Source organism: Colossoma macropomum, unplaced genomic scaffold, assembly GCF_904425465.1.
Source record: "Colossoma macropomum unplaced genomic scaffold, Colossoma_macropomum, whole genome shotgun sequence".
Lineage (NCBI taxonomy): Eukaryota > Metazoa > Chordata > Actinopteri > Characiformes > Serrasalmidae > Colossoma > Colossoma macropomum.
This window is the reverse complement of record NW_023496044.1, coordinates 91,960-119,931: the sequence shown is the minus strand read 5'-3', so window position 1 is coordinate 119,931 and position 27,972 is coordinate 91,960. Positions and strand designations below refer to the sequence as shown.

The 27,972-nt window shown below is 38.1% G+C and overlaps 1 protein-coding gene across 1 annotated transcript; it reads left to right on the top strand.

The window, feature by feature from the left end:
• Window positions 1–352: 352 nt before the first annotated feature.
• Window positions 353–23,195, top strand: LOC118804403 (adhesion G protein-coupled receptor E3-like). The gene is made up of 14 exons (XM_036564909.1): window positions 353–400; window positions 480–636; window positions 4,553–4,584; window positions 4,684–4,761; window positions 5,442–5,625; window positions 5,745–5,864; window positions 10,688–10,860; window positions 11,581–11,739; window positions 15,164–15,376; window positions 18,225–18,457; window positions 19,010–19,076; window positions 19,809–19,900; window positions 20,654–20,816; window positions 22,968–23,195. The coding sequence occupies exons 1-14, from the start codon at window positions 353–355 to the stop codon at window positions 23,055–23,057; spliced, it is 1,809 nt and encodes a 602-aa protein (XP_036420802.1). The 3' UTR covers window positions 23,058–23,195.
• Window positions 23,196–27,972: the final 4,777 nt, after the last annotated feature.

Sequence of the window (27,972 nt, the reverse complement as noted above, 5' to 3'; positions counted from 1 at the left end):
TATTTTGTTTTTGATATAGACTGAAGACATTTAGGTTTTAGATCAAAAGATCAAAGTGTCAACTTTTTTTCCTTGATATTTACATCTAGATGTAAACAACATAGAACATGGCATCTTTGGTGGCAAATTTGTTGTTCTTGTTCTTGAGCTTAGTGTTTCTTTGCCCCTGGTCTCAGTTTTCTGAGAAAGTCAGCCAGCAGGCAAATTAGGTTAATTAGCCTTTGCTGGCTTGGCTTTTTATTTCTATTTACCTTGCTGTCAGAAGAGAATGTATATTTAATGGATATATATTTTTTCCTTTTAAAAGGCATCATTTCAAGTGGTTTTGACTTCCAGAGGGACTCTTTCCTTTATGTTGATAAATTACGGTCCCATTGATCCAACAAGTCAGTATGTGGAGGTAAAGTGCTCTAAGCATAACCTCCTTGACATAAATCCTTTTGTCTGTATTCTCTGTTCTAAAAGTGTTTTCTGCCCAGGCTGGATACGACACCTTCAAACACAGCTTTCAGATTCTGAAGTCAGCCAGCAGCAACCAGGATGACGTTTCAATGCTCAATACAACAAGCAATGTGAATGTCCCTGGGCGCTGGGCCTTCTGGGTAAACCAAGGAAGTAGTTACACCACTACCAGTGGTAAGGTCTTTTTTTAACTGAATTCAGGTGTTCAACATGGTAAACATACTTTTGGTGACCTGTGTAACCTGAGAATACTGGCATAGCTGGTATCTAATGGTTCTCATTGCTTTTGGTTCTGATTTTCAATAGGCAGGTACACGAAACCTTATAGCTCATGTCCATCCACTCAGCATCAAACCTGTTTTTTGTAAAACAAATCCTCATTAAAAATGGGGGTGGGGTTGATTACATACATAATTCCTTTAGTGCCATCATAGAATACATTTTTAAAGCAATAAGCCACGAATCGCCGTGCCTGTAGTTCTGTACAGAACCATGAACACTCAAAGAACCCTTTGCATGATTAAAGATTGATTGCATGATTTTTTGCATCATGTAAGGATTCTTCAGATTGATGGAGAAACTGCTACAGATGGTTCTATATAGAAAACAAAGAACCAATATTCGTTCTACTGTTATAAGATTGACATTGTAACAACAGAAGAACCCTTTTTGGTGCTATATAGAGCCCTTTTCAAAAAGGTTCTATATAGAATCATCTACATCACATTCTCTATCATGTTGAAGAAGAACTAATGATGCAAAGAACTCTTTAATCATGCAAAGGGTTCTTTGAGTATTCATGGTTCTATATAGAACCTTTTTCCTTACTAAAGAACCCACAGCATTAAAACATCAACAGCATTAAAACAGTATTAAAAGCTAACTAAGATCCATTAAGACCTAAGTAGAAGGATTTTGTACATCATCAGTAAGCTTGAAGCCACTGACAACACAAACCAGTGCTGTCTCAGTACTATGGTTATAACAGAATGCTGATTAAAACTTAAAAAGGAGGTTTGAAATAGAAATAGAACATTATGAAGTATGAAAGGACCCATGCTACTTTTTATTTATTTATTTATTTATTTTTGTATAGATTTTACCAATGCAGTTTTGAAAGCATTTGGAAAAGCACCTGTTGACAGAACAAAGTTAACAATTGTGGGGCGTTTGCCGGGAGAGATGACACGAGTTCAAGAAATATTCAGTTCAGGATGGCACTGGGTCGATTTTATTATAACTCACAAAAGAACAAAATCAAGGATCCCTCCAGGGAGGGAATTCAGTCTCTTTAAATGCTGTCAGCTCTCTCTTTACTGCTGCGGCGAATTATTTACTGCAGCTGAGGCATTATTTAACCATGTGTTTAGTTTTTTGGTATCCCTGAAGATATACTGTTTGATCGTGGGCCCCAATTTACTTCTCAAGTCTGGTCTGCATTCTTTGAACATATCGGATTCAATGTCAGTCACACTTCTGGTTCTCACCCCGAGTCAAACAGACAATTGGTCACGTTTACTGTCATGGGCAGAGATGGCACAGAATTCTCTTTCTAGCTCTGCCACAGGTATAACACCTTCCAGTGCATGTTTGGTTATCAACCCCCGATTATGCCATGGACGGCTATCATCACTGACATCTCGGCAGTGGATGAGTGGATGGCAAGGAGTGAGGAGATCTGCACTTCTATCAGTGAATCAGTGAATTAAGGACATGCTTAAGAGAAACAAGGTTCCAGGCTGACCATCATCCATCATGGTACAGGAGTGACAGTCCCCTCTACCAGCCAGGAGACCATGTGTGGCTGTCAAGTCAGGACTTCAGGTTTGAGGGGGGTTGTAGTAAGTAAATTAACCCATTCCGAATTTTGGAAAGAGTTTATGAAGTTTCTTCTCAGCTTGATCTGCCAAGCCATTATCGTGTTTCATGTACATTTCATGTTTCCCTCCTCAAGCCTGTTGTTCCAGGTCTGTTGGATGAGGCTACACCCGACAAGCTGCCGCAGCTTGTGGTCATGGATGGGGCCCTGGTTTAGGCTGTTTGTAGGTTGCTGGACTGCAAGTGGAGAGGAGGTCATCTACAATACCTGGTAGAATAGAAGGGTTATGGACCAGAGCAATGTAGTTGGGTGACAGCCCAGGACATCCGTGATCCTGGTCTGGTTGAGAATTTCCATTGCCTGCACCCCGAGAAGCCTGTCTCTTGTCCCAGCAGTCATCACAGGAGTCAGTCGGTCATTTCCTATAGGGGTCCCATTGTCAGACATCCCAGAGGCCATGCTCTGAGGTTTTCGACTGTCCAGCACCTTGTTGGTACCAGTGGTCTCAGTGACATCCCCAGCAGTGTGGTTTGTGGTTGTTGTGGTTGTCCTTGTCCATTGGCCATACTGGACTCTTTGGGGGAGTACTGTCACGACTACTGCTGAGGATGCTCCTTCTGTCTGTTCCTTGCAACCAGCAGATTTTGTATTATCCATGGACTGTGAAGAGCATTACAACTCCCATAAGTCTATGGTGGAACCTATGTCTCCGTCCTCATCTCCATCAGCCAATGGATTCTCTTTTCTATGCTCTACATCCCCTGAGTTCTAATGTCTTACATGTTAGTGTTACTTGCAATCAGTTAGGTATTATGTATGCCTGGGCTTTAGTTTAGTCAATTGTGAATTATTCCCAACATTTCCAGTTGCATACTGAGCATTCTTTGTATCGCTGACTTCCCGTGCCTTTTTTGCTTTTTCCTGACGTGTTTTTTGACTTTTCAAAGGGTTGGCCTCTGGGCCATTCGCTGTGGCCATCAGGGTGACAGTCTGCCTGAGTTCCTGAGGAATGGGCATTCCAAAGCTGCTGAGGCTTTGTAGCCACCCTGGTGCCACCAGGGAGCTTGGCAGGGTTTCTGCAAAGAGTCTGGACTATTCAAAGGTCTCTGCTGCAGCTGTTGAGGTGTCACAGCCCTTTTGGGCCACTGAGGGACGTTAAAGGGATTCTGAAGCTGCTGGGGAACCGACACTGTTTGTGTGCACTGGAGCCCCAACTCTCTGCTTCCGTTTCCCCGCCGGCTTAGGCTCACTGTATTGTCTGGTGCGGTGCCCCAGGTTTTCCTGCATTTCCAGCACACCAGCCACTCTGTTGCCACTTGGCATGTCACCTCATTCTTATGCTCACTATCACTGCAGTGTGCTGCTGCACCATGACGAACCTGACTGTGGCCTGCATATTCCCTGAAAATCACTTCCACCTCTTCTGCCCTCCATAAAGCCTCCTCCAGGCCAGTTGGGTTTGTGAGCCGCGACTGCTGCTGGAGCTTTACTGGCCTCACTGCCTGACTGAACACATCCAGTGCTAAGCTATCACAGATCTCCAAGGGAAACTCCTTGAAGCCCCAGCATGTTCTTTATAGAAGCGATCAGATTTAGCTTCCTTCTGTGCTGACACTCTCTTTGACGGAGTCAAACGCACTCATTAAACTGCCTCCTCAGGCTGTCTATGAGGCTGCCCCAAGTAACCTGAACCATCAGAATGGCACACGTTTAAGCTATAAGTGGCTTCAACTGCTGTGTTCGTCAAGTCCCGTCGGGACCCCACCCACTGTTACAGCGAATCCATGCGCCGTGGTTCAGACCAACCCTCTGTCTTTAGATCTTCCACCATTTCAACATGGAGGCATTTTGTTTTGTGCAGCTGTATACACCTAGTAGTGTTTTATTCAAAACTAAATTTAAGAGGTCAGACTTGGCCAGACAACTTACGGTGGTTACTTATGGATTAAATTATCTGTGTTGTACTATGAGTTTCCCATTATAAGCCTTGCCAAAAAGTACATCATGTATCAGGTAGCCTGTTATTTATTTTATGAGGAGCCAGCCAACCCAGTGGCCCTAGAGTGCTTCATAAATTAAGGGCGTGTTTGTATGACTGTACACCCTTAAAATGTTCAGAGCTTGTTTGAAATGCATTATTATCATGAATACTTGAACTGTGTCAGGTCATTACATATCTTACTCAGATATCATCTGAAGATTTCTGCAGTTCAGTATGGTTTTCAAGGTTGTGCCAGGTGCTCTTCTCTTAACAAACTCTGTTTATTTCAGATCTGAATATCAAGGTTTCTGAAGCTTGCAAGGTCAGGACACACATGTTACTGAGAAGCACACTTCTTTAAACCTCTTAATAGCCATAGCTAACTGTGAAAAGTTCAAAGTGTTTATATTGTTTTTTTTAGGCTAATGCCAGCCAAGAGTGTACAAAAAACCTCCTGAGTCAGATTGACAACATCACTACTGAAGTGTTACCAAAGGAAGTAAGTAGTTTGTTGGACCTGATAGGTAGGTTAGCAGTAAACTATTACTCAGATGCCTCTGACTGCTCTCTAAATACTGTTTTACGCATGTTTATGACTTAAATGTCTTTATGAGTTAAAAGCTAATAGCATGACAGTGAGTGCATTTACATGCATTTTATAATGCGATAACTGCAGAAAATCAGATGTTGTCATTAATCCGATCAATCTGTTTACATGCACTTAATCAGATAATGGGAAAACTTTGCATCTACATGAGTCAGACAGTAATCAGATTTCTGCTTTACAACCAGCCAATAAACTCACAGAAGTAGATGTGGCATAACGTAATACTCATACTTCATAGCGCATAGCAACACTTTACCTGAGAATATGAATATACATCATCTAGAATATGAAGAATATTTACATTTTTAATGTTCAAATGTGTTTTGCTGCCTTCTGTCAATGCTGCTTGCTTATTTCCAGTACCATCATCTGAAATCTGAAAGAAATCAGAGTAAGAGTTTACAGGCACTGAGAAATCTGATTACTGAGCTAAAATCCAGATCTCTTTATTGGATTTCTTAGTCACTGCAGAAACTGCAGAAATCTCAATTATGATTGAATTATTAAGAACATGTAAATGCACTGTGTTTTTTTTGTGTATGAACTTCAGCTTCTGTCTGATTGTTGAACAGGTTGTAGAGGACAAATTGGAGTTTCTTATTACACAACCAAACAGTTTGCTTGTTGGAAAAACAAACCAAGATGAACTAGTGTCCTCTTTCAATAACATACTGAAAGCCACTGACAAACTGATGTCTACTTTGGTGAGGAATGTAGAGACCAACTCTTCTGTTAGCATCTCTCTTAAAACTATAGGTAACTACAACCACACAGGCTTGCAATAAATTGTGAAAGCATTACTTGCACTTTGATCATCAGAACACTCTGCATATATGGATATAATCCCACTTACCTACCTTATGTTTCTCCATTAGAGGCTCGTGTTTTTGAAATTGGACCAAGTTGTTCCCTGACGGAAATCCCTCAGCTTGAAACACCAGATGCTAAAATGGACATTGATCTCATTGGAATTTCTAAAAGCAAGAAGAATCAAGGTATGATCACTGTTAGTGACATTGGTACCAATCTCTTAATTATTATTATTATTATTATTATTATTACTATTATAATTATTATTATTATCTCGTTCTTTTAAATTAAGTACAGTGCTGCCTGAAAGTCTGTGATTCCTTCAGCATTTTGTGCATTTCTGCATGAAAGTGACCTACAATGTGATCAAATCTTCATTTAAGTCATAACAATAGAAAAGGAGAATCCTAATGTAATTAATAGCATAAGCAAGTATTGTGATCCAACATTAGTGGATACACCATTATGTATATTGTTGGCAAAAGTATGTGAACTTCTAAAATGATCAGTTTTTTTAAAGGAGATTATTTCACTGATCCACTGTCAGTGTCACTCATTTGCCAGTATCACGGGATGATATGGACTTCATTACCCAGAACTCTCAGGAGGATCACATGACTGGGCTACTTCCCTCTGACTCAGAGAATGCGACGGACTCCAATGCTTACAATCCTCAGGGGGGTCACATGACTTCTGACAATATCTCGCGCTCCTATCAGCGCTTTCGTTCTCCAGAGTACTATTTGCACCTGTGCCTATGATCATATGATCAGGACAGGATAGTTTATAAGCCTGGGCTTTAGTGAAGTTCAGTTCGAGGTATTGCTTCTTTTTGAACTTACTGAACGTTATTTCTGATCACTTGTCTGCTGTGTATTTGACCTTTTGTTTTGCTTTCTCGACTCTGCCTTTTTGCCTTACCCCTTTTGGATACTGTTGCCTGTGATTTTGATGTTCTGTGTTTTTGAGCTTCTGGACTGTTTTTCGACTTGCCCTTTTGTCTTGCCCCTTGGTTTTGTTCACATGGTGATATGATCATCGTTGTGTTTTGTATATGCTGTTTGGCTTTGACCCGTGCTTGTTTTTTGACTCCGCTTTTGCCTAATTCCATTAAAACACCTTTCGCCTTTTTACACCGTGAGCATCTGTATTCTGTTGCAGTGTCACAGAATACCTCGCCTACTATGCAGACGGCGGAACAGGAAGCATTTCATAAGGCTCTCACCGACCAAGGGCAACTTTTGGTTCATCACCAACAAGTACTGTCCAGAGTTACCCATTTCGTAGAATCCCTAGCTCGACAACAGGCGGAACAACAAGCTCAGTTGGCCCAATTGGTCACGAGTTTTAAAGGTTTGACAGGACAACTAAAAAATATGAGTCTCATAGATTCCGCAGTTAATCCAATGCCTACCACCACGGCAGCGGATCACGCAGGGGCAGCTTTCCCAGTGAGTAAACTGGATAAGTTCAAGGGGGATCTGGATAAATGTAGGGATTTTTTGCTACAATGCTCAGTGTTTTCAAAATTCCCTTCCGAGCTCAGATCAAGCTAAGATATCTTTTCTTGTATCCCATTTAACTGGAAAAGCCTTAGAATGGGCCACAGCTAGTTGGACTGTGATTCACCACATGGCATATGCCCAATTCATCACACAATTCAAGATTGTGTTCGATCATTCTTATGAAGGGAAAGTAAGTGGTGAATTGTTATGTAAGCTACGCCAGGGAGCAGCGGGTGGAATTAGGGGCTGTTATTAGTGATGTTTCGCCAAGGCTTGAATCCTGAACTCTTAAACGAACTTGCTAGTAAGGACGATGATCTGACTCTCAACCAATTACGTTAGCTATTAAATTGGATCACTTGTTGCACTCTCGCTCAAGATCGAAGGCTACACGTGATCAGAGAAGGGGATTGCCTTAGGGAAGGGTTCTGCCAGAGCACCCAGAAACCACAGAACCCATGCAACGTGATTCTTCGCGGCTATCTCCAGAAGAAAGGCAGCACCGTTTGCAGAACCATCTTTGTTTGTACTGTGGCAAGGCGGGACACCAAGTTCATGAGTGCTGAACCTGCCCATAAAAAACTAAGGCGCCGACCCCTGGACAACATGTGGAGTTCATAAAGGGGTTGGTTTCTAAATTTGTAATGTTGAACGCAATTATATACTGTCATCCCCATTCTCTTATCATTTCAGCTCTGAGCGACTCGGGAGCGGAGGGAAACTTCATTCACGCCAAACTCGTGGAACAGCTGCAGATACCAGTGAAGTCACTTGAGACTCAACTAAAAGTGGCAGCATTGGATGGAGGACCAGTGGGTTTAGGCACCATCTCCCAAGTCACGCACCCTGTGGAGCTACAGATCAGTGCCTGTCACAAGGAAACTCTGTCCTTTTTAGTTCTACACCAATCAGAATATGAAATCATTTTAGGACTTCCATGGTTAGAAAAACATAATCCTGTAATTTCTTGGCCCAAACACACCATTACCAAATGGTCAGACAATTGTGCCCATTCTTGTTTAATCACTCCATTCATATCCCTTTTGTCCACATCTATTGAAAGCCCCAACGCTGACACTCTTGTTGAGATTCCCTCAGAGTGTTCTGATCTAAAGGAAGTTTTCAACAAGAAAAATGCCACCAAATTACCCCTGCATAGATCCTACGACTGTGCTATCGATCTGGTCGAAAATCCCATTTTCCCCAAAGCACGAGTCTACCCGCTGACACAGGAAGAACAAAAAGCCCTTGATATCTACATTCAGGTGGCCCTAGAATAAGGCTTCATCCAGCCCTCTACATCCCCCATTGCTTCTAGTTTCTTTTTCATTAAAAAGAAAGATGGAGGACAAACTCACCCAGCCAGGCCTTAATGGACCTTGCTTTGTGCACTGGGGCTCAGTCATGCTGGAACAGAAAAGGTTCTTCCCCAAACTGTTCCCACAGAGTTGGAAGCATACAATTGTCCAAAATGTCTTGGTCTGCTGAAGCATTAAGATTTCCCTTCACTGGGACTAAGGGTTCTAGACCAACCCCTGAAAAACAATCCCATAGCATCATCCCTCCTCCACCAAACTTTACAGTTGCCACAGTGCAGTCAGGCAGGTAATGTTCTGCTGGCATTCGCCAAACCCAGACCCGTCCATCAGACTGCCTGATAGAGAAGTGTGATTTGTCACTCCACAGGATACGTATCCTCTGCTCCAGAGTCCAGTGGTGCTGTGCTTTACACCACTCCATCTGACGCTTGGCATTTTTGTGCTTGGTGATGTAAGGCTTGCATGCAGCTGCATGAGCATGGAAACCCATGCCCACAGTTTTTGTGCTGTTGTTAATCCCAGAGGAGGTTTGGAACTCTGCAGCAAAGCGTTGGTGACTTTCATGCACTATGCTCCTCAGTACTTGACAACCCACTGTGTAACTTTATGTGGTCTGATACTTTGTGGCTTGGTGCTGTGATTCCTAAATGGTTCCACTTTCAATAATACAACTCACAGTTGATTGTGGAATATCTGGGAGGGAAGCAATGTTGCAAACTGACCTCCTGCAACAGTGGCATCCTATTACAGTAGCTTATTCAAATTCAGTTCTTTAGAATGACCCATTTATTGACAAGTGTTTGTAATGGCAGACTGCACGGCTAGGATTTTATGAACCTGTGGCACTGGGACCGAATTAAACACTGAACTGAGGTGTATCCCAATATTTTTGTCGATATGGTGTGTGATATTCTGAAAGATCAAAAAAAAAGTACCATCTAAGTAACACCTAAGGATCTGCAGGTCTCTCTTACACTAGCTAATGTCATGAGTCCATGAGTCCACCATTAGGCAAATATTGAAAAAATCACAGTATGTTTAAAATGATAGCCTGACGTAAGCTACTCTCCAGGAAGAACATTGCTGCCTAATTAAAGTTTCTTAAAGACCACTTGGATGAACCAGAAGATCACTGAAATAATGTTGTGTGGATGGATCTTTATGGCTTAAATGAGAAATGTAATGTAACACTGCATTACATCATAGAAACCTTATTCAAATATTGAAACACAGTGTTGGCAGCATTTGATGAAGCAGTAAATTCAGGGTTGTCTCAAGAAAGTCTACAGGAGAATGTAAGGGCTTCCATCTATGAACTTAACCTCAGTAGAAGTTGGGTTCTGCAGAAAGACAATGACACTAAAAACACCAGTTAGTCTAGAAAAAAATTTTGCATTTTGGAATGACTGAGTCAAAGTCCAGGACCTAAGATGAGGTGTTCATGCAAGAAACCTCACCAACATTATGGAGTTGCAGTAATTTTGTAAGAAATAATGGATCAAGTTTCTTGTCGGTTCATCAACAGTTACAGAAAGGATTTGGTTGAAGTCATTGCTGCTCAAGGGGGCCACAACAGTCATTGAAAGCAGAGGTTCACACAGTTTTGCCAACAAAGACACTTAATGTTAGATTACTTAAGTGTTGCATGTGTTATTTCTTTTATTGAAATCTCTTTATATATTGATGTGACTTTAATGAAAATCTGATAAGACTACAATATAAAAATTCAACATTTTTTATTAATTAAATAACAGAATATGGGGCAGCCTGAGCATTCACATATATACAATACTGTGCTCTCCTTTAGTTATTTAATTTCTAATTAAATTCACCATTATGTACAAGTATTCAGTGTTTAGTCTGTCCATACTTTGTCTTAATCCATTAAAGTCTGTTCAAGAGACTTGCTTTAAATTTTCTTTCTCTTGTTCAGTCTTAGAAGTTGTTTACATTTTCTGATTCTCTCAATTCAACTAATCCCAAGTACAGTCAATGATATTATAGTCTGGACTCAACAGTTTTGCAACAGTTCTTCTTTTTGTCCTTTCTGTAGTGTTAAAGTCTCTAAATGAAAGCTTTACAAAAACATATATTGTAGCTCCAGTTTTAGCAAAACAAAATAAATGCAATGAAAGGATAAACAATGTGGTACAGTTATCGTGTGGTGTTTAATCTGTGTTTCAGGGCACGCTGCTGTAGCGTTCATGAGCTACACCAACATGTCAAATTCCAGCCTGTTCAGTACAACTACCAACACAATGAAACATATGATGTCCACTGTGGTTTCAGCCACGCTCCCCAGAACCAACAACACAAACCTCACCAAACCAGTTAATTTCACCCTGAGGCACACTGCGGTGAGTCATTCATCTCTATTTTGATGAACTGATAGCAAACCATGGTTATAAATCAAAATACTGTAAAAATATCCATATATAAAGTTCTGGACACATTTATTGGCACTCAAGCATTTATCACCATCTACTGAAATACTAAAAACATACATAATCCTTTTCACTTTTCACTTCATGAAAGTAAATTAATATGCTGAACAAACTATAGACTGAAAAAAACAGGTGTTTATAAAACAACACCAGGCCATCGTCCATAAAAGACATATTCCATTCATCATGTAAATGTCTACTTTACTGTATATTACATATCAACTGAACAAATATTTTATTACACAGTCCTATGCAAAAGTTTGAATGTCCCTGGTCATTTTTTATTTTCTCAGATATTCTCAAATATTTAACACATCCTCTACAATGAACACATTGTTTATTTACTGAAATTAGAATGTTAAAACAAATAATAAATGAATAAATAAATAAAATGTGATGTGTAAAATGAATGCCACATTTTATATTTTATGTTTTTTTTTTCAGTCTTAAAATTGGCAAATACATTTGCAGAATGTTTTCTGTAGAAGATGTGTGTTTACTTATTTTCACTATGTAAATTAAGAAAACTTGTGGCAAATCCATATAAAATGTAAGCAAAAGCTTCAAAGTGTCTAGTTTAAAGTCATTTTTTTTTATTTATTTATTTATTTTTTCACTTTGTCCCTTGTTCAGGTGTTTAATCTCCATGTTACTCCCTCCTGCGTCTACTGGAAAGAAACTGACTGGGTCACAGATGGATGTACACTCATAAAGAGCAACATCACTCATTCTGTCTGCTCCTGTGATCACCTGTCAACCTTCGCTCTCATCATGCAGACCAAACCATCTGAGGTAAACAGAGGTGTTTTTCACCTGGATATAGGCCATGTCTCTTACCAAAACAACTCAAGTTTACAACAAGCTACTGTACATGGTCATTTCACCACACAGAAAGCAGGCAAATATATGATTATGAAACATTTATACATTTTTCTTGGCTGAAATATATAAACTAAATTCTCCATTACTTGTACAGTATGTACAAAACAATCCTTAATTGTTAAATGTGAAGCATAGCTGATAATTAGTTACATGACTCAGTCGAAGAACTGTTTATTGTGATTATTACTGATGATGAATTAAATGACTTATTAAACATTAGTATATTTTATCAAATTTTATTTTGTCTCTATTCTATAAAAGCCTTAAAGTGAACATGAATGGGAAAATCACAGTTTCCTTCCAAAGTGTCCCAGCACACAGTCTAGTTCATCTCCTTTATCACAGTGCAATGTAGCTGGCTTGCAGCCAAGTTAGACTCTGTTATCACAGTAAGTCAAACTCTCCAAATGGAAATGCAACACATTTAATTAATGTCATAAAAGTTACATTTTAAGATAAGGGGTCATCTGCTGTACTGTCGCATATACATACAGAATGGTTCAAAGCTGAAACTGGTTACAGTCACAGCACTAGCAACATAAATGCTGGCTAAATGTCAGGAATGTGTTAATATATTCTATAGATATTTTCTTTTACTGCTGGAAAAAAACAAAAAAAAACAAAAAAAAACTGTTGTTTCAGTCTGATTACAAATGTAACTACATTTATGTTATTACACTTGTGTAATTACATGAGAGAGAATAGGCTGTTACAACTATTAAGATACACTTGTGTAATTTGATGATGCAAAACTGAAGTTGATATACAACTATCTGTTACAGTGACTAAATCATTAGTAGTTTCATTGTTGTTGCATATGTTGTTCACATGTAACTACACAGTTATTAGAGACACTTAATATAAAGTGGGGCCAAAAAAATTCATAGGTATCTGAACTGAATACCAAAACACTGAAAGGTCAGTTAATGATGTGGATTAATTTCTTTAATTTCATGTTCAAGTCAGGTGGAGGGGGATCACACATTCCACCATTTTTAATAGTACATCTGTCCTTAAACAAACCTTATCTTTGATCATTTGTCAACAGGATAATCAACTAGCCGTATGTAGACAGCCAGGAAAAAAATCTTATGTAATCAGTCCCAATAGTGTTTATTTGCAGCAACATTGTTTGCATCAATCATTACACATTACTTTGATGCAACACCTGTTTCAGCTACTCCTCTCAGACTAGAACTTTAGAAAAGTTTTTTAAAAAAGGTCTGTCTTACCTGACACAGTGTACTGTCTATTTTATCATCTTATTCAGTTTTGCTACCTGCTAACTGGCTTTTGCACTCTGCACTTTTAAAAGATCTTGAATGTATATTTGTTTGATCGTATGTGGGTATGAATGTGTGTGTATGTGTATTTGAGTGTAAATGTGGTACAACTCAGATATGCATACCCATGTTACTGTTTAAGTGCTGTGGAACTCAGGTATAGATATCAATGTTACTGTGTAAGGCCCAATCCCATTTCTTCTCCTGCCTTGTTTTTGAGTGTCACACTAACCCCTTGGAACTGAGTTACAAGGGGTAGTGGTTGAAATCTTGCCCTACGAAATGGGACCCTCAAATAAAAAAAAAAACACACAATAAAAAAAACAAAAAAACATTGCTTCATTAACAGCTACTAGTGCTGCTCTGTAGGCAACCCAGCCCGTCTTCAGTGATCGCAGAGGAGGGTAAATTTCAGCTCCTCACTGCTGGGCTTTAGTTAAATTTCGGGCATCATATGCTTTCAAAGAGGGGGGTATAAGACAATTATTTATTATTGCCCACCGCTAAGTCTTTGGTGATATGAAGCTGAGACCAATCTATTCACCAGCATCTTGTTCAAATCTTAAATGGTACAGCAGTTGCATTCTGGTGCTTTAGGTGTCAGAACTGCTGGACTATTTAAGGTGGAACGGGAAAGTTAGCTAGCTAGCTACCAAAACATTAGCATGCTATTAGTGACTTTTTATGCTTGTTATGAAGAAAATGACCATAATACATAGAAACAACATTAAACTATAATAAAATATAGTTTAATGTATAGTAAAAGATAATAAAATAGTTATTGTAATTTTTAATGGAGAAAATTCTCACATTTGTGGGTTTGTTTGGTTGCTCGCGCAGCCATCTTGCCGTGTTTTCTTTTTTTCCTCATAACACATAATGTTTGGAGTGTGCCTCTGAAAAACCTCCGTCTGGAGGGTCATGTAGCCCTAACACTTCGCCCTACCCCTCTATCTCTATGGCTTTATGGGGTTTTTAGCCCACCTTCCCAAATAAATGCACATTTCTTGTTCGAATCATCTATGCTTAATTCTCATTCACAACACACTGTGACAGCAGGGTGCAACCTGGTGAGCCTCTGCTGTGCTACCAGAGATTTACTAATGTAATGTGAAAAGTGAATTCCCTGGCTTGATGTAAGCCAATCATAACAGACCTGGGGGAGGGTCTTTGATTTTACTTGCACTGCAAAGTAATCAGCAGTTTCTTAGTTTTAATAATAGCTCACTAATAGCTCACTAACATATACATTAGAAATTAAGTTTATTTAAATGTAATATACACAGTGTGAAACAGTACATAGTTACAGAGTAAAGATATTCCCAACAATATGGATTTGTGGCAAATTAAGGTCAGTATAGCTGGTTATTGAGTTTTTACTCAATTGCTTCTTATTTAGCAAACTTTGGGTTTTTAGGCAAAGAACCAAGGAAAGCGTTTAGGCAAATATAAATGTTACCTAGCATGCTAACAAGCAAACTAGTTTAACTTCACTTCATAGCGAGAGTGTGAGCAATTAGAGGAAGTAGAAAGTGTTATTAACAGTTCTTTATATTCTTTATTTTCAGATTTCTCCTCAGTGTTTGGAAATAATGACACTATGTGATTATTGATGTTATTGTCAGTGAAAGAGACATATAGTGCTGATCATAAAGCAATTTTATATCTCTCTATTCCACAAGCTGTAGATGGAAAGTAAGAGGTGACAGCTCCATTGAAGGCCAGCCAGAGAATTATTTGTACCAGTTAAGACAAAAAATATATTAATGAAAATTGAATTGATTGATCTTTGAAGTCTCAGTTCAATAAAATAAGGTATTGCTAAACACAGGAAAAGAGGGAGACAAATAAGCTACATGAGCTGATGGAGGTTAGTGATTAAGAAGAAAGCATTAAAAAAATGCCCCCAGACCCCTAGTACAAGCTTAGCCCCCCAACACAACCTCTAGTGACACCCCGATGTCTGTTGTATAAGTTTGAAAACACTTATCTTTTTTAATTTTATTTTATTTTTATGCCTAATTTGACTGGTAATCAAATATTGATTTCAGAATGACCATCGTTTGGATGAGTTCAGCATGGTGGCCGAGGCACTGGGGCTGGTGTTCTTGGTGTTGACTCTGTTGACCTTTGCCCTCTGTCGAAGCAACCCAAGAGTCATCAACACGGCCCGGATCCAACTGTGTATAAGCCTGTTGTTGGCCCACTTCTTCTTCCTCCTCACACAAATATTACTGAAGAGCAAATCTTTACAGCCTCTCAAGGTGAGTGTCATTACCTACATACAGCATCAAGAGGAAAATGTTATTACATATTTGTAGCCTCATCAGGTGAATGTCTGTGAAAAATAGACCATGCAAGTTATTATTTACAGACACTCACATCGGATAATGAAATCTGTTTATTCATCATTATTCTAAATATTAGGTTATGTCCTGTTTTATTTAGATATCTTCATAAAGATTATGTATAGAATTGAGGTTGGGGTAGGGTTTCTACAGTGAGTGTTAAGAATAGGTTTGGGTTTTGGGAATCAGAATGATGGTTAGGGTTTGGTTTAAAGTTAGGGTTTTACTTGAATTGAGATACAGAATGAGTGTTATATTTATGGCTAGGTTTTGGGTTTGGGTTAGGTTTAAAGTGAAGGTTAGGGCCCAGACACACTAATTCAGTGTCAAAGGGCAAGTGCTTAAAGCCTGAAGATGATTGTTTTCCATCACCACACCATCACCTTTTGCCTTCTGTGAAAATTTGCACTTACACACAATGTAAAGACTACGGCTGATGGTTTACATGCAAAGTTATTGTACCTGCCTGAGTGTTATTAAGCGAAAATACACCACTGTTAATGCAAACTTAATTTCTGGAACATTTTGTTAAATTAAATAAAAATAAGAATCTGTGAGTTGTTCATTCTCTTGAACCTTTATTTAATCAAAAACAGTACAAAGAAATAATGTTTAATGTTTTGGCTGACCATCTTTATTGTATTTTGTAAATATAAACAAATTTTGAATTTGATGCCCGTAACACACCCAAAAAAGTTGGGATGGGGCAAAATAGGAGGGAAACGTTTATGGATACACTGTTTTAATATTCTTGTTACACTGTTTTGAAACATTTCACAATAAGCTGGTGAATTGGTAACAGGTAAGAGTATCATGATAAGCTATAAAAGAAGAATCCAAAAAAGGCTCAGTCTTTGCAAGCAAAGATGTGTCGTCCACTTTATGCCAAACTTTGTGAGAGAATTGTCAAACAGTTCAGAAAGAATGTTGCTCAACACTGCAAAAAATTTGGGTCGTTTAACATCAACCGTACGTAATAATGTGCAAAGATTTTGGGATTCAAACACAATCTCAGTCCATGTAGGGCAAGGCTGGACCCCACTTTTAAATGTGCATGAAATTTGATCCCTCATAAGGCACTACACAAGAAACTTAAATATAGCTACATGGGCTCAAGAGTACTTCAGAACACCATTGTTGCTTAACACAGTCCATCGCTGCATCAAGTAACACAACTTTCCTTGTTATCCAAGGCCATAAATCAATTTTATGTAGAAACTCTGCCGAGTTCTCTGGGCCCAAGCTCATCTCAGACAGCCTAAAAGACCAGGAAAATGTGTCCTGTGGTCAGATGAGCCCACCTTTCATCTTGGAACCATCCAGACTTTTATCTGTTAAAGGTGCAAAAGCCAATGCCTGTCATGGTATGGCGATGTATCAGTGCCCATCAAGACATATTTTTCCCCTAAGTCCATGATTATTTGAGCACGACAATGCCAGGCCTCATTCTGAATGTGCTACAACAATGTGACTTCTTAGACACAGAGTGCATGTACTTGAAAGGCATTCCTGCAGTCCAGATCTGTTTACTATTAAAATATATGGAGCATCATGACAAAGAGAATAAGACAACAATCACTACAAGCTGTTGAGTAGCTTAAGTCTTGTATAAAGCAAGAGGTAAACATGCCTCTATCCAATTTTTTGAGTGTGTTGCAGGCATCAGGTTTTAATTTTTTTATATTCACATTTTTTATATTTTATATTCAAGTGCAATTAAGTTGGTCAGTGACCACACTGGAAATCTTTTCTTTGTCCCTTTGTCAGTTTAATAAAGGTTCAAGAAAATCACAGATTCTTGTTTTTATTGCATTGAACAAAATGTGCCAACTGTTCTGGAATTGGGGTTTGTAGACAAACTAATTGTAGCACACTTTTACAAAAAATCACATATACTTCACACGTGAAGTGTCCAAAAACAACATGTGATCACACAAACAAGTAGCATTAACTGAATGTCGTCTTATTTATTTATTTATTTATTTTCACCTGAGCACGTTTTCACAGAACACATTTTTCACACATGTATGTAAAAAACAATATTATGCGATTTTGTATAGGGCTATTAGCTTTTGAAACATTTAAACATCTGGGATCCAGGGGCATTTCATCATTTTTTTCATAAATTCACCTTTAAAGTCAAAAAGTCTGATGAGTATCATATGATTTATTTAATGTGCATTATGATCCTGAGCTGGGGGTTTGTTCATAAACAACAAAATATTCTAATAAAATTAATTCTGCCTTTTTGTTCTCATTGGATGAAGGTTGTTCCTGTGGTAAGTGGATGTATGCTTTATAGTGAAGGCTGTTGAAGTGTTGTTTATGTGATTGCTACATTCTAATGTAGGAATCACATGAAAATAATGATGTTTAAACAGTTTTATTGTAGTTTTTTATCATCATGATGTGGAATAGGTGACTTCACTGCTTTTTGCAAAAGGCTATAGACTGATATTATGACATTGCATGATATAGCGCATTTGGAAATACATTGACCTCCCCACTTTTTCACAGGCCTACCCAAAACGTATTTCTGCCTTCACCACTGGGTTAGAGTGAGAAATGGGTTTATATTTAGGGTTGAGGTTCAGGATAGTGTTATAGTGAGTATTAGGTTAAAGCAATTAAAAGACCAAAAAATATCAACAAAGCATCTAAATGGGCCCACCAAAATTAAGGATACAGTAATATGTTGTATATTGTAATAGTGTAAAGTTGCAGTGCTAACTGCATTTCTGTATTAAATCCTCTCTTTCTGCAGTTGGCGTGTGCAGTGATGGCAGGTGTTCTACACTTCCTCTTCCTCTCTGCTTTTGTGTGGATGTTCATTGAGGCACTGATGCTCTTCATTGCTGTAAAGAACCTGTCACGTCCCAAATCAAAGCAGAAGAAGCTGCTTAACTGGAAGATTTTAACTGTGATTGGGTACATGGTCGCCTTGCTTGTGGTGGGCGTGTCTGCTGGAGTGGTACCTGATGGATATGGCAGTGAAAAGTGAGTGAGGAGAGTAATATTAATTTTGTGAATTCAGATTAGTTTCATTAGGTATTCTGAGGTGTAATTTGGTTGGACTTCAACGGTCAGCAAAACTATAAAAAGTGCAGAGAAATTAGACTGGAAATTATACCTCAAAGTACTTGAGAGTCTTGGTAATTTGTTAAAGTTTTGCTCAGCTAAAAGTGGAAGTGTGGAGTCAAGAATGCATGTGAGTGAAAGTCAAAAAGTATGTGCATTTAAACATATTCAGATACATAAAAGTCAAAAGCCAACATTTTTGTTTGGATGTGTTAATAAAAACATCATATTCAAATGTAAATACATTAGACAGATTGGTGAAAGAAAAGAAGGAAAATCTCCTGATTTTTGAGTTTTTTAATACAAATCTAAATGAGATCATGACAAGTAATAGTCTTCCTTTTGGAAATGTAACTGGGAAAATGTAGAAACATTCAACTTTAAGAATAAAGCATTCAAGTTTAATTTGTAAAGTACAAATCTTCCCATTACAATTAGTCAAGTATTTATCACCCCCATTCCTCTCTTTAGATGCTGGCTTAAGCAGGACAAAGAGGTCAAGTGGAGTTTTCTGGGTCCCGTTTCTTTTATTCTTGCAGTAAGTGCTGATAAACCTACCTATCACAGTCACAGTTAAATCAGAGTACATTTGTTCAAGACTCTTTTTTTGGATAGTCACCAATAGATGCTCTTCAGATGTTCAAATTACTAACAAATTACTTTTGAAACACTTAAACTTCTGAGGTCTAAGGATATTTTCTCAATTTTTGCACATCTTAAATTTTCCGTTAAATGCACTTGCATATTACATGATACTCATATGTTTCATGACAAAATGTTCTGCTATCTTCACTACTACATTCCAAAACTGCTGCAACAAATTCAGCAGCTATAAACTCTTTGAACACCATGTTGTGTTCTCTGTTGTTTATTTATTGAAGAATGAAAGGTTTCTGACATCATGTGTCAGTCCTTAGTGATTCCCTGAGTGTCCATTGGTCAGTTACACAAAATGTAGACAGTCACATTAATCCACCAGTTACACGCAGTGACAGGCAGATGGGATGTATCTCAGCCCCTCTTCATAGGCTCATAACTCCAGATGTGGGTCACGTCTGATCTCATGATAAGACGGAATGGTAAGGGCGACTCTACAGATCCAGGAAATGAACCGTATTTCTGCACTGCAGAACCCTATGAACGCTATTCCGCACTCTGCTTTGCAAAGATAGAGAGACATATACAGAAACATTGACTTTGACATATGAATGAGTTCATCAACCCCAGAGGTTTCAACTTGATCCTAACTTAATTCTGTTTACATTTGCAGTCCAACACAATCCTCTTCAGTTTGATTGCTATCAGCCTGGGATATTCTCTGACTCACCTGAACAGTCAAGTTTCACAAATAAAACAAACCAGGTAACATTCACTCTACAACTTCACCAGCCTTTCTTTGTGTCTGTAACAACATAAGCATTTAGTTTTTTGTTATAAATATCATACATGGTTATGTTTATTATCAAAACTTATTCTTATGTTATAGACAGATATTAGGATTGAGATATTGAAATATTGAGATTAAACTTAATACAGATTATGAAAAAGGTAAAATTCTACTGTGTATATATTAAGTGAGCTGTACTTTACGTACTGTACTTTATGACTTTGATACTTGATCTAAAATACATTTTGCTCATTAAAAACAATGTTTTGTTATTTGATATTTGACAGCACTGACTGTAAAAGAAAGAAATAAGAATTACAAACAAGTCCAATATTAAAGAAAGTCCTAAATGGCCATGGATTGGAATATTTTCTTTATTTTATTTTCCCATTACACCAAGTTTATTATTTGTTTTCTTGAGATCCCCAGTTATTCATGTCATGATCACAACATGGTAAACATTGTTTCCTAGTGATAGAGAAATGAATTATTCATTTTATTTTTAATTAATTTTCTTGAGATCTCACAACAAAAATGAAGCATTATTTAATTCATCCCTAGTATTAATGAATAGCTGGTTAATTACCAACTACTTGCTCTTAATATCATTATAAATATGTTAAATCTGTACTGAAATGTTTGAACTAAATTTCTAAACCAAACAGAAACGAACAGAAACGGTCAAAAGGTTCATTTACTCACCTCTCTCTCTCTTTTTCTCTCTGTAGGACTGTTTTCTTTAAAACCATGGCCCAGTTTGTCATCCTCGGCTGCCCCTGGATTCTGGGTTTCTTCACCGCCGACAGTAAGGCTCTGGAGATTATTTTTGTGATCCTCATCTCTCAGCAGGGCACCTTCATCTTCATCGTCCACTGTGTTCTCAGTAATGAGGTCAGCCATCACCAAACTACCTTCCACACTGACATCAGAGAAAGCTGTATGACATTTGTGATGGCGTCTTAGACCTTACAACATCACCCAAATGCGTAACATGATCTGATATTTTCTATCTAAAGCACAGAGTAGCCTTATAGGGTCTGCACAGTTGTGTCTTTTGTAAAGACGTCAGTGAGGTGTAACATATTGAGTTTTTAACTGAAAAGCAGTTGGTTCCAGCTTCCTATATGAGAGACCCTCTTACTGCTTTACATATCCTACCAGTAAACTACCTTGACCTTCAGACATGTTCATGCGTCTGACTGCAGTTTTCTCAGGGTTGGGATAGCTACTGAAAAATTAGTAGCTAGCTACTTTGTAGCTACTTTCCCAAACATTGTAGCAGCTACAATTTAGATACTTTTCCAGATAAAGTAGTGGCTACTTTTTAGCTACTTTTGAAAAGTACTGCACTAATTTTTAGCTACTTTTGAAAAGTACTGCACTTCTTTTTAGCTGCTTTCAAAGCGTGATTGTCAGAATTTTTGTGAATCTCCACCCGACACACCAAACACGCCCAATTTATAGTGTGACACTGCATTTAATCATGTGGCAGAAAGAAACAATTGAAAAGCTGCAAATACCAAAAAGAAAGTTTAAGTGTAACCAACAATTAAAGTTACACAACCAAAGACGTGATTTCCAACAAAAATTTAGACTAAAGGCAAAGTCAATAATTCTGGGTTTTTTCTTACAAAAATCAACAAAAATAATACAAGCCAAACAACTTTGTGCAAATCATTGTCAACAGTTGAAATAAAACTGCTCCAATTTAAACATTTCAGCAAGATACAGACATTCAGAGTCCTATTAAACTTCAGCAACACTTTAGCCTCAAAAACTCTCATCAGTGACCCTGACTGTGTTTGGGGTGAGAATCAGCCCTAAATAATCTCTCCACTGCTCAGAGCTGTTGTGGCTCCACAGCGGAACTAGATTTTTAGGTAAAATAACATAATCCTCCTTTGCTGTAAAATCATTTTAACACACAGTTACTATTAGCTTACACGGCTATTAGCTAGATTTCATAAAAGGGTAGCGGCTACAGCTATTAGCTACAAAAATTTGTAGTTTGTAGTGCTACCTAGCTACTCCCCCATCACTCAGTTTACTCCCATATGCTCTCCAAAATAATAAATGGTTCTTGGCTTGAATATATGCTTCTAAGAAAAAAAAACATTCATTGGTGTACCCCTTTATTACTGTGGATGTTCTTATCCTATCAAAAAAAGCAGGTGAAGAGGTGGACTGTCCTATCAAAGTGAAGTGGGTGGAGAAGGTTCTGCTGCAGAACTTTTAGTATAGCCAAACCCATTAATGTGGTGTGTAATTAGAGCTCTGTACAATCAAAATATTTTTTAAGATTGTAAATTATTGAAAATTGACTTGAATTATGACCTCATTGCACAGAACCTGGAAAAAAAATGTATCACTGAAACCAAGACTGCGACCTTGACTCTCTGTTAGGGCAGGAGAATTGAAAAAAAAATAGTTAGTAAATCAGGCAAAAACTGAGAGCAGAACAGATTTAAAACTAAAGTTTTGGCAGCAAAAAGATGGTTTATTTCATCTAACCTTGGAAAACCTCTACAACAAAATCAAACCCAATCACATCACTGCTGCAACCCAGCCTTCTAGATGCTCTTATTATACAGCATATTCGAGGTGTCTCCAATAATTTCCTAGTTAAACATACACTATTAGAGTGAAATTTAGTGAGTTTCTTTTAACTTACCAATTGTTACTCCAAATAATATTTCGAAATATGAAATGTTGTACTTTGCCTTTTATCTGCTGAGTAGGTAATGCCTGTTTGGCATTTCATTTAGTTAGACTGTTGGGATACTTATATCTATTTTACCCAAAATAGTTACACAATACTTTGGAGTTTTGATATCACAGCTACCCAGTTACTGTTTATAACACTTTTTAAAGATGTATTTATTTATTTATTTGTATATTTATTTATTTATTTTTGTATATTTTTATAGTTCAGGATCTCTTGTACTTAAGCATGGACACTCATACAGGAAGAACAATGCTTATTTGATCTCACTTTGTCCTGACTGTACACACTGTCTGATGCTGTTTAATGTCTATTTCCAGGTAAAGCAAAAGTACACGAATCTGCTGGGTGGTTTCCAGGCTAATTTCTCTCCAACTACCATCACTGAAACCAGCACCACACAAGGATGAAATCCTGATCTACATGCCATTCGACACAGTAGCTATGAAAATATTATTTCAATGTCCAACAGGATAAAGGTTTAAGTACTCCAATGTACTTTCTCAAAAAAAAATGTGAAATATGAAAAGGTGCATTTATGCACAAGTTCTTCCTTTTTCATAGGCGCTGTTGGAATGTTATGCTGTATTTTTATGTGGTGTTACAACAGCAAATACAGCATATTTTGTTTTTATGTAATTTCACACATTTATTTTTTATTGTGTTGATTGATTTTGGCATTGTTTTTTGTGATGCATTGTGATGACTGTGACTGTTATTCTGTTAGTGACTAATGGTTGATGAATCATAATTTTATACATATACATATACATATACATATATGTAAGACTATGCTTAAAATAACTATTAACTGTATTGATCTAAAATCAATATTAAAATCAAATAAAGAAAACTGGTTCACTTGTCTGATCACTGTGATTTGTCTGTACCCCAGTTTTACGCAGTATAAAGACAAATAAGTAAACAAGGAAGTAAAGAAAGAAGATAAGACAATTGAGGACATTGATTTTGGTGTGCTGTTTTTTTGTATATATGTGTCTTTCACCATGTACGGGACATGTTGATCAACTGACTGATCCTCCATCTTTGTCAACCCATCAAACACACAACATTGTAACAATGTTGTCTACTTTCTAACAACATTGCTACAATGTTGTCCAAAGGTGGTGCTGTTTAGGTTGTCTGAGCAATGTTGTCACAACATTGCCACAGCCTCATTATTCAGTAAGGTTGCCATGTGGTATTTTGACTACTTATTGGCAACTTATCAAAATTCCATGGAGCTCCATATGCTACATAATGGAACTTGCACTGACAATGTTGCCACTACGTTGACACAATGTTGTCAGAAAACGTTCTCGGAATTTTTGAGGAATTACATTTCAACGCTGTGACAATATTGTGGGCACCAAAACAGCAGGTTGTCACAACATTGTCACAACATAACTGTGTTTGCAAGGAAGTTCCTCTGAGAGTGTTTTAAAGATGTGAGAGTGTTTTAAAGATGGACCCACCTGTGATTTCAAAGCAGTCTTTGAAGTCAGATTCATGCTCTGTATTACTGCATCCTCTCTGTTGGTGAGGACTGCAGAAGCACAGATATATGGTCAAACTAGCCAAAATGTGGTCGACGGAGAGATTTATTTGAATCCTAGATCATAGTGTCACAATGACCAAGTGTCCTCTCACCTCTAGTTGAACAGGACACGTATTGAATATTTATCAGTGCTTTTTGAAGGTTGCAGTGGTCAAAGTCATCACAGAAAGTGAGGCCAGGTAGCAGGTTTTCTGTTTACAGATGTACATCTTGTCCAGTGCAGCATTAGCATCTGACAAGATAGAGATACCAGTGAGCAAAACTGATAAAAGGGTTAAAGGGACCTTTTGATTGTGAGGAACTGGTGAGCAAGATTTCTTGATGATTTCAACATCAGTGCACCATGAGTTGTGGATTAAAAAGCCACTTCCCTTTGCCTTGCTGGTAGCCTCTGTGTTGTGATCCAGCTAACTGAGAGAGAAGCTACTTGGTTGACCAGTGTTGTCCGAAGTGTTCGTTCCTAACTAGGTTTCAATGAAGCAGAATCTGCAAATCTCATAGATCTTACTGTGAGTAGATGTGGCAGTGAAGTTAATTCAGTTTGTTCTCGAGAAAATTGACAAGATGCTTGGCTGAGGATGTCTAGTGGGACACTGTCGAGGTATGACCAGGATACCGGCTTACCTCCCCTTTTTCTCTAAGAAGCTCAGTGTTTGCTGTTGTTTGCTGAGTTTGGTTAGGTCACCAAAGGATGGCATCATCCTTGACATCACCATCTAACATTATGATGTGTACCTGTCAAGAATTACTGAGAAAAGAATACAGGCAAAAAAAAGAAGAAATCAAACAAACAAGTTGGTGGTGTTCTCAGAGCAGTGGGCTTGCCACGATAATTAGGACAAATCACAGTCAGAGGAAGATCTTAAAAGAAACTGGCCATTAGGAGTTGTGGGGCCAGATTATCCAAACAAGAATGCCAATCAAAGTCCACTAGGACTATTGTATCTTCTGAGTCTTGGTTTCAACTGGCTGCTCAAGCGATTCTCAAACCTTTTTAGCTGCAGTCCTAGCAAATTAAGCAAGGACATATTTATCAACTCTCCAAAGAGTGATATAAAAAGAACAGTTTTATTTGACATTAACCTCATTAAAATCAAAGGAAAAGCCAACAAAACCATACACAACAATCCAAGACCCAACAGTAAGAAGAATAGGAAGAAGAAAAGTTATAATAATACATCACTTTTTAAAGAGCACTGCTAATGAAGCCCTTTAGAGAAGATGGTTTAAATGACACATTAATACATAAGAATACAATGTAAAATAAACATTTTAGACATATTATGTACATTAAATAAAGGAAAATGTTTGACTTATCATTGAGCTTTGTGCCCCAGGTTTAAAACAAGCAGATAGTAAGTAGGAGAAACATAAATAAATAAGTAAGTAAAAACAGAAAGCAAAGAAAGTCACTGAGGAAGAGACAGTCAAGAGCACTAATCTACTCTTGCTGTGTTATTTTGTGTATCTTGCACCATGTAAGTGACATATTGCTCAACCTCTTCCACATAACACACTCAATGATGCAGTCACCCTGAGACAGGCCTGAATATAGTCATGCCGCATTTGTTCACTTGTGCATTACTACCATTATTTGGTTTAGAAGAGTTAATAAGGGCCCATTCAGGAGCTACAGTTGAAAACTCTACAAGAACACAATTTCTCCCTGTTAACTCATATAAAGGGAGCCTTATAAGCATTAGTGGGCCTTTATCCTACACCAGTGGTACCAAACCTACAGTGATAAGTAAATAACCTCTGCTTTGATTGGCTGCCCTTCATTGTGAAGCATTCTAAAAGAACTCCAGGCTGAAACACTCCTTATAACTTAAACAGAAAAGGGTGGGTCTAAAGTACTGTAGGCTGAATGGGCAGATATTTATTACTGTGGGGTGGGCCTCCCGGTGGGGGTTTACCAGGCATGGCCTACTGAGATGAGACCCTGGGGTCGTTCTAGGACCTGCTGTAGGGATTATATCTCCAAGTTGGTCTGGGAGCGACTCGGGGTCCCCTGGAATGAGCAAGAGGAAGTTGCGGGGTCATCTGGGATTCTCTGCTCTCCCAACTGCTACCGTGGATTAAGTGGTTAATGATGATGAATGTATTTTATTTTAACTCTGGGCTTCTGGATGGATACTTCCTCAGCAACTGGCGAGGGAAGCAACTATAATGAAAATGCAGCATTAACTGTTAAACATTGCATGACTACTGCAGGTTTGGAAAATGTATAAGTAAAGCATAAGAATGTATTTGTATGTTTTATTTTGCATAAGCAGAGTTGTAGAACAACTAAAGTTTGGGAGGAGGAACATGTCTGAAACCCCTACTCCTTCCAATCCAACATTCTATAAATTCACATCACCTTCCATCTCCTGTGATAAGGTTAACCACCACCTCATCTCCTCCCTGTTCCTCAGTCCTATGACAGTCCTACCTCACTTAGAATGGGGGTCCAGCCTTCTAGCGACATGCAGATTAAGCAGTTCAGATAATGAATGAATGAATGAATGAATGGATTTTTTCAGTGCTTAGTGTATCAACTCTTTAGCTTTATTACAGCACCAAAGTTCAGTCTTAGAAGGTGGTTTTGCATTTTCTGTTTCTCACAATTCAAGTCTTTCCAAACAAAGTCAGCGTTGTTGAGGTCTGGACTCTGGAGAGGTCAGTCTGCTGTTCAGAGAAAACCAGCTTCTTTGTTTGATTTGTCTTTTCAGATTTGTCAATAACAGCTCCTTGACAGCTACACATCCTTTCAGACTCATAGCATTGAGTTGTCTTCTCACAGTGGATGGATGGACAGAAACCCCTGTGGATTTTTTCAGATCTGAAGTAAGAGTGGAGCTAAAAGGTGAAAGCATTAAGTGCTGTTTCTCTGAAGGGGACAGCTTTGGTGGTGTGCCAGGTCTTGCATGGTTGTTAGGAGTCCCATTTGCTCTGTAGCTTTTAATCATTTTTTAACAATAATTTTGGAAAATCTGTTTGTTTGTTTGTTTTTGTTTTTTCTTTTTGTTTTGTATAATGGTTTTTACTGATAGTTTTGGCCTGGTCAGTATCCTACGACAGCATTTTTGGGACACCGTTAAAAAAAAATTTAGACTGTCATAATATTTCCAGAATAAAGTTGTATTTTTTTCGAATAAAATCTTAATATTTTGAGAAGAAAGTCATAGAAGTATGATATTAAAGTGGGACATTATCAAAAATCATGTTGAGGAGTTGGTAGAGTTATACTGTATCAATTCCATCCGTAAATAAATACTCAGTTTCCCTGTCTCTCTTGGCGCATAAGAACCAGACTCTTATTAGTATAAGAAATGGCTGAGCAGGAATCTGTTTATTTAGAATAAAAAGCCAGATGGACTCAGAGGAAATTGTCTGTTTTGTTGAAGGAGAATCGCAGACAGTGGTCGTCTATAAGACTATCGGTGGTTACACCTCCGTGCCATTCAAAGAGGTCATGTAACTTCACAGAGACAGTGAGAATGATAATCAAAATGATCGATCCAGAAGGAGTGAAACACCAGCATGCTCGGCATCTTTGTTGTTGCTGGTACAGCAACCGAGACCCCAGCACATTAGGGGGCAGCCCCCCTACAATTAGTCTAGTTTATCCTCGAAATATTACGAGTTTATTCTTGTAGCTTTATGACTTTATTATCAAAATATTATTACCTTATTTGCAAAATATTGCAACTTTATTCTTGAAGTCTATTATTTTTATTATTTTTTTTTAACAGTGGCTCTAAAATGCTGTCGTAGTATACAGA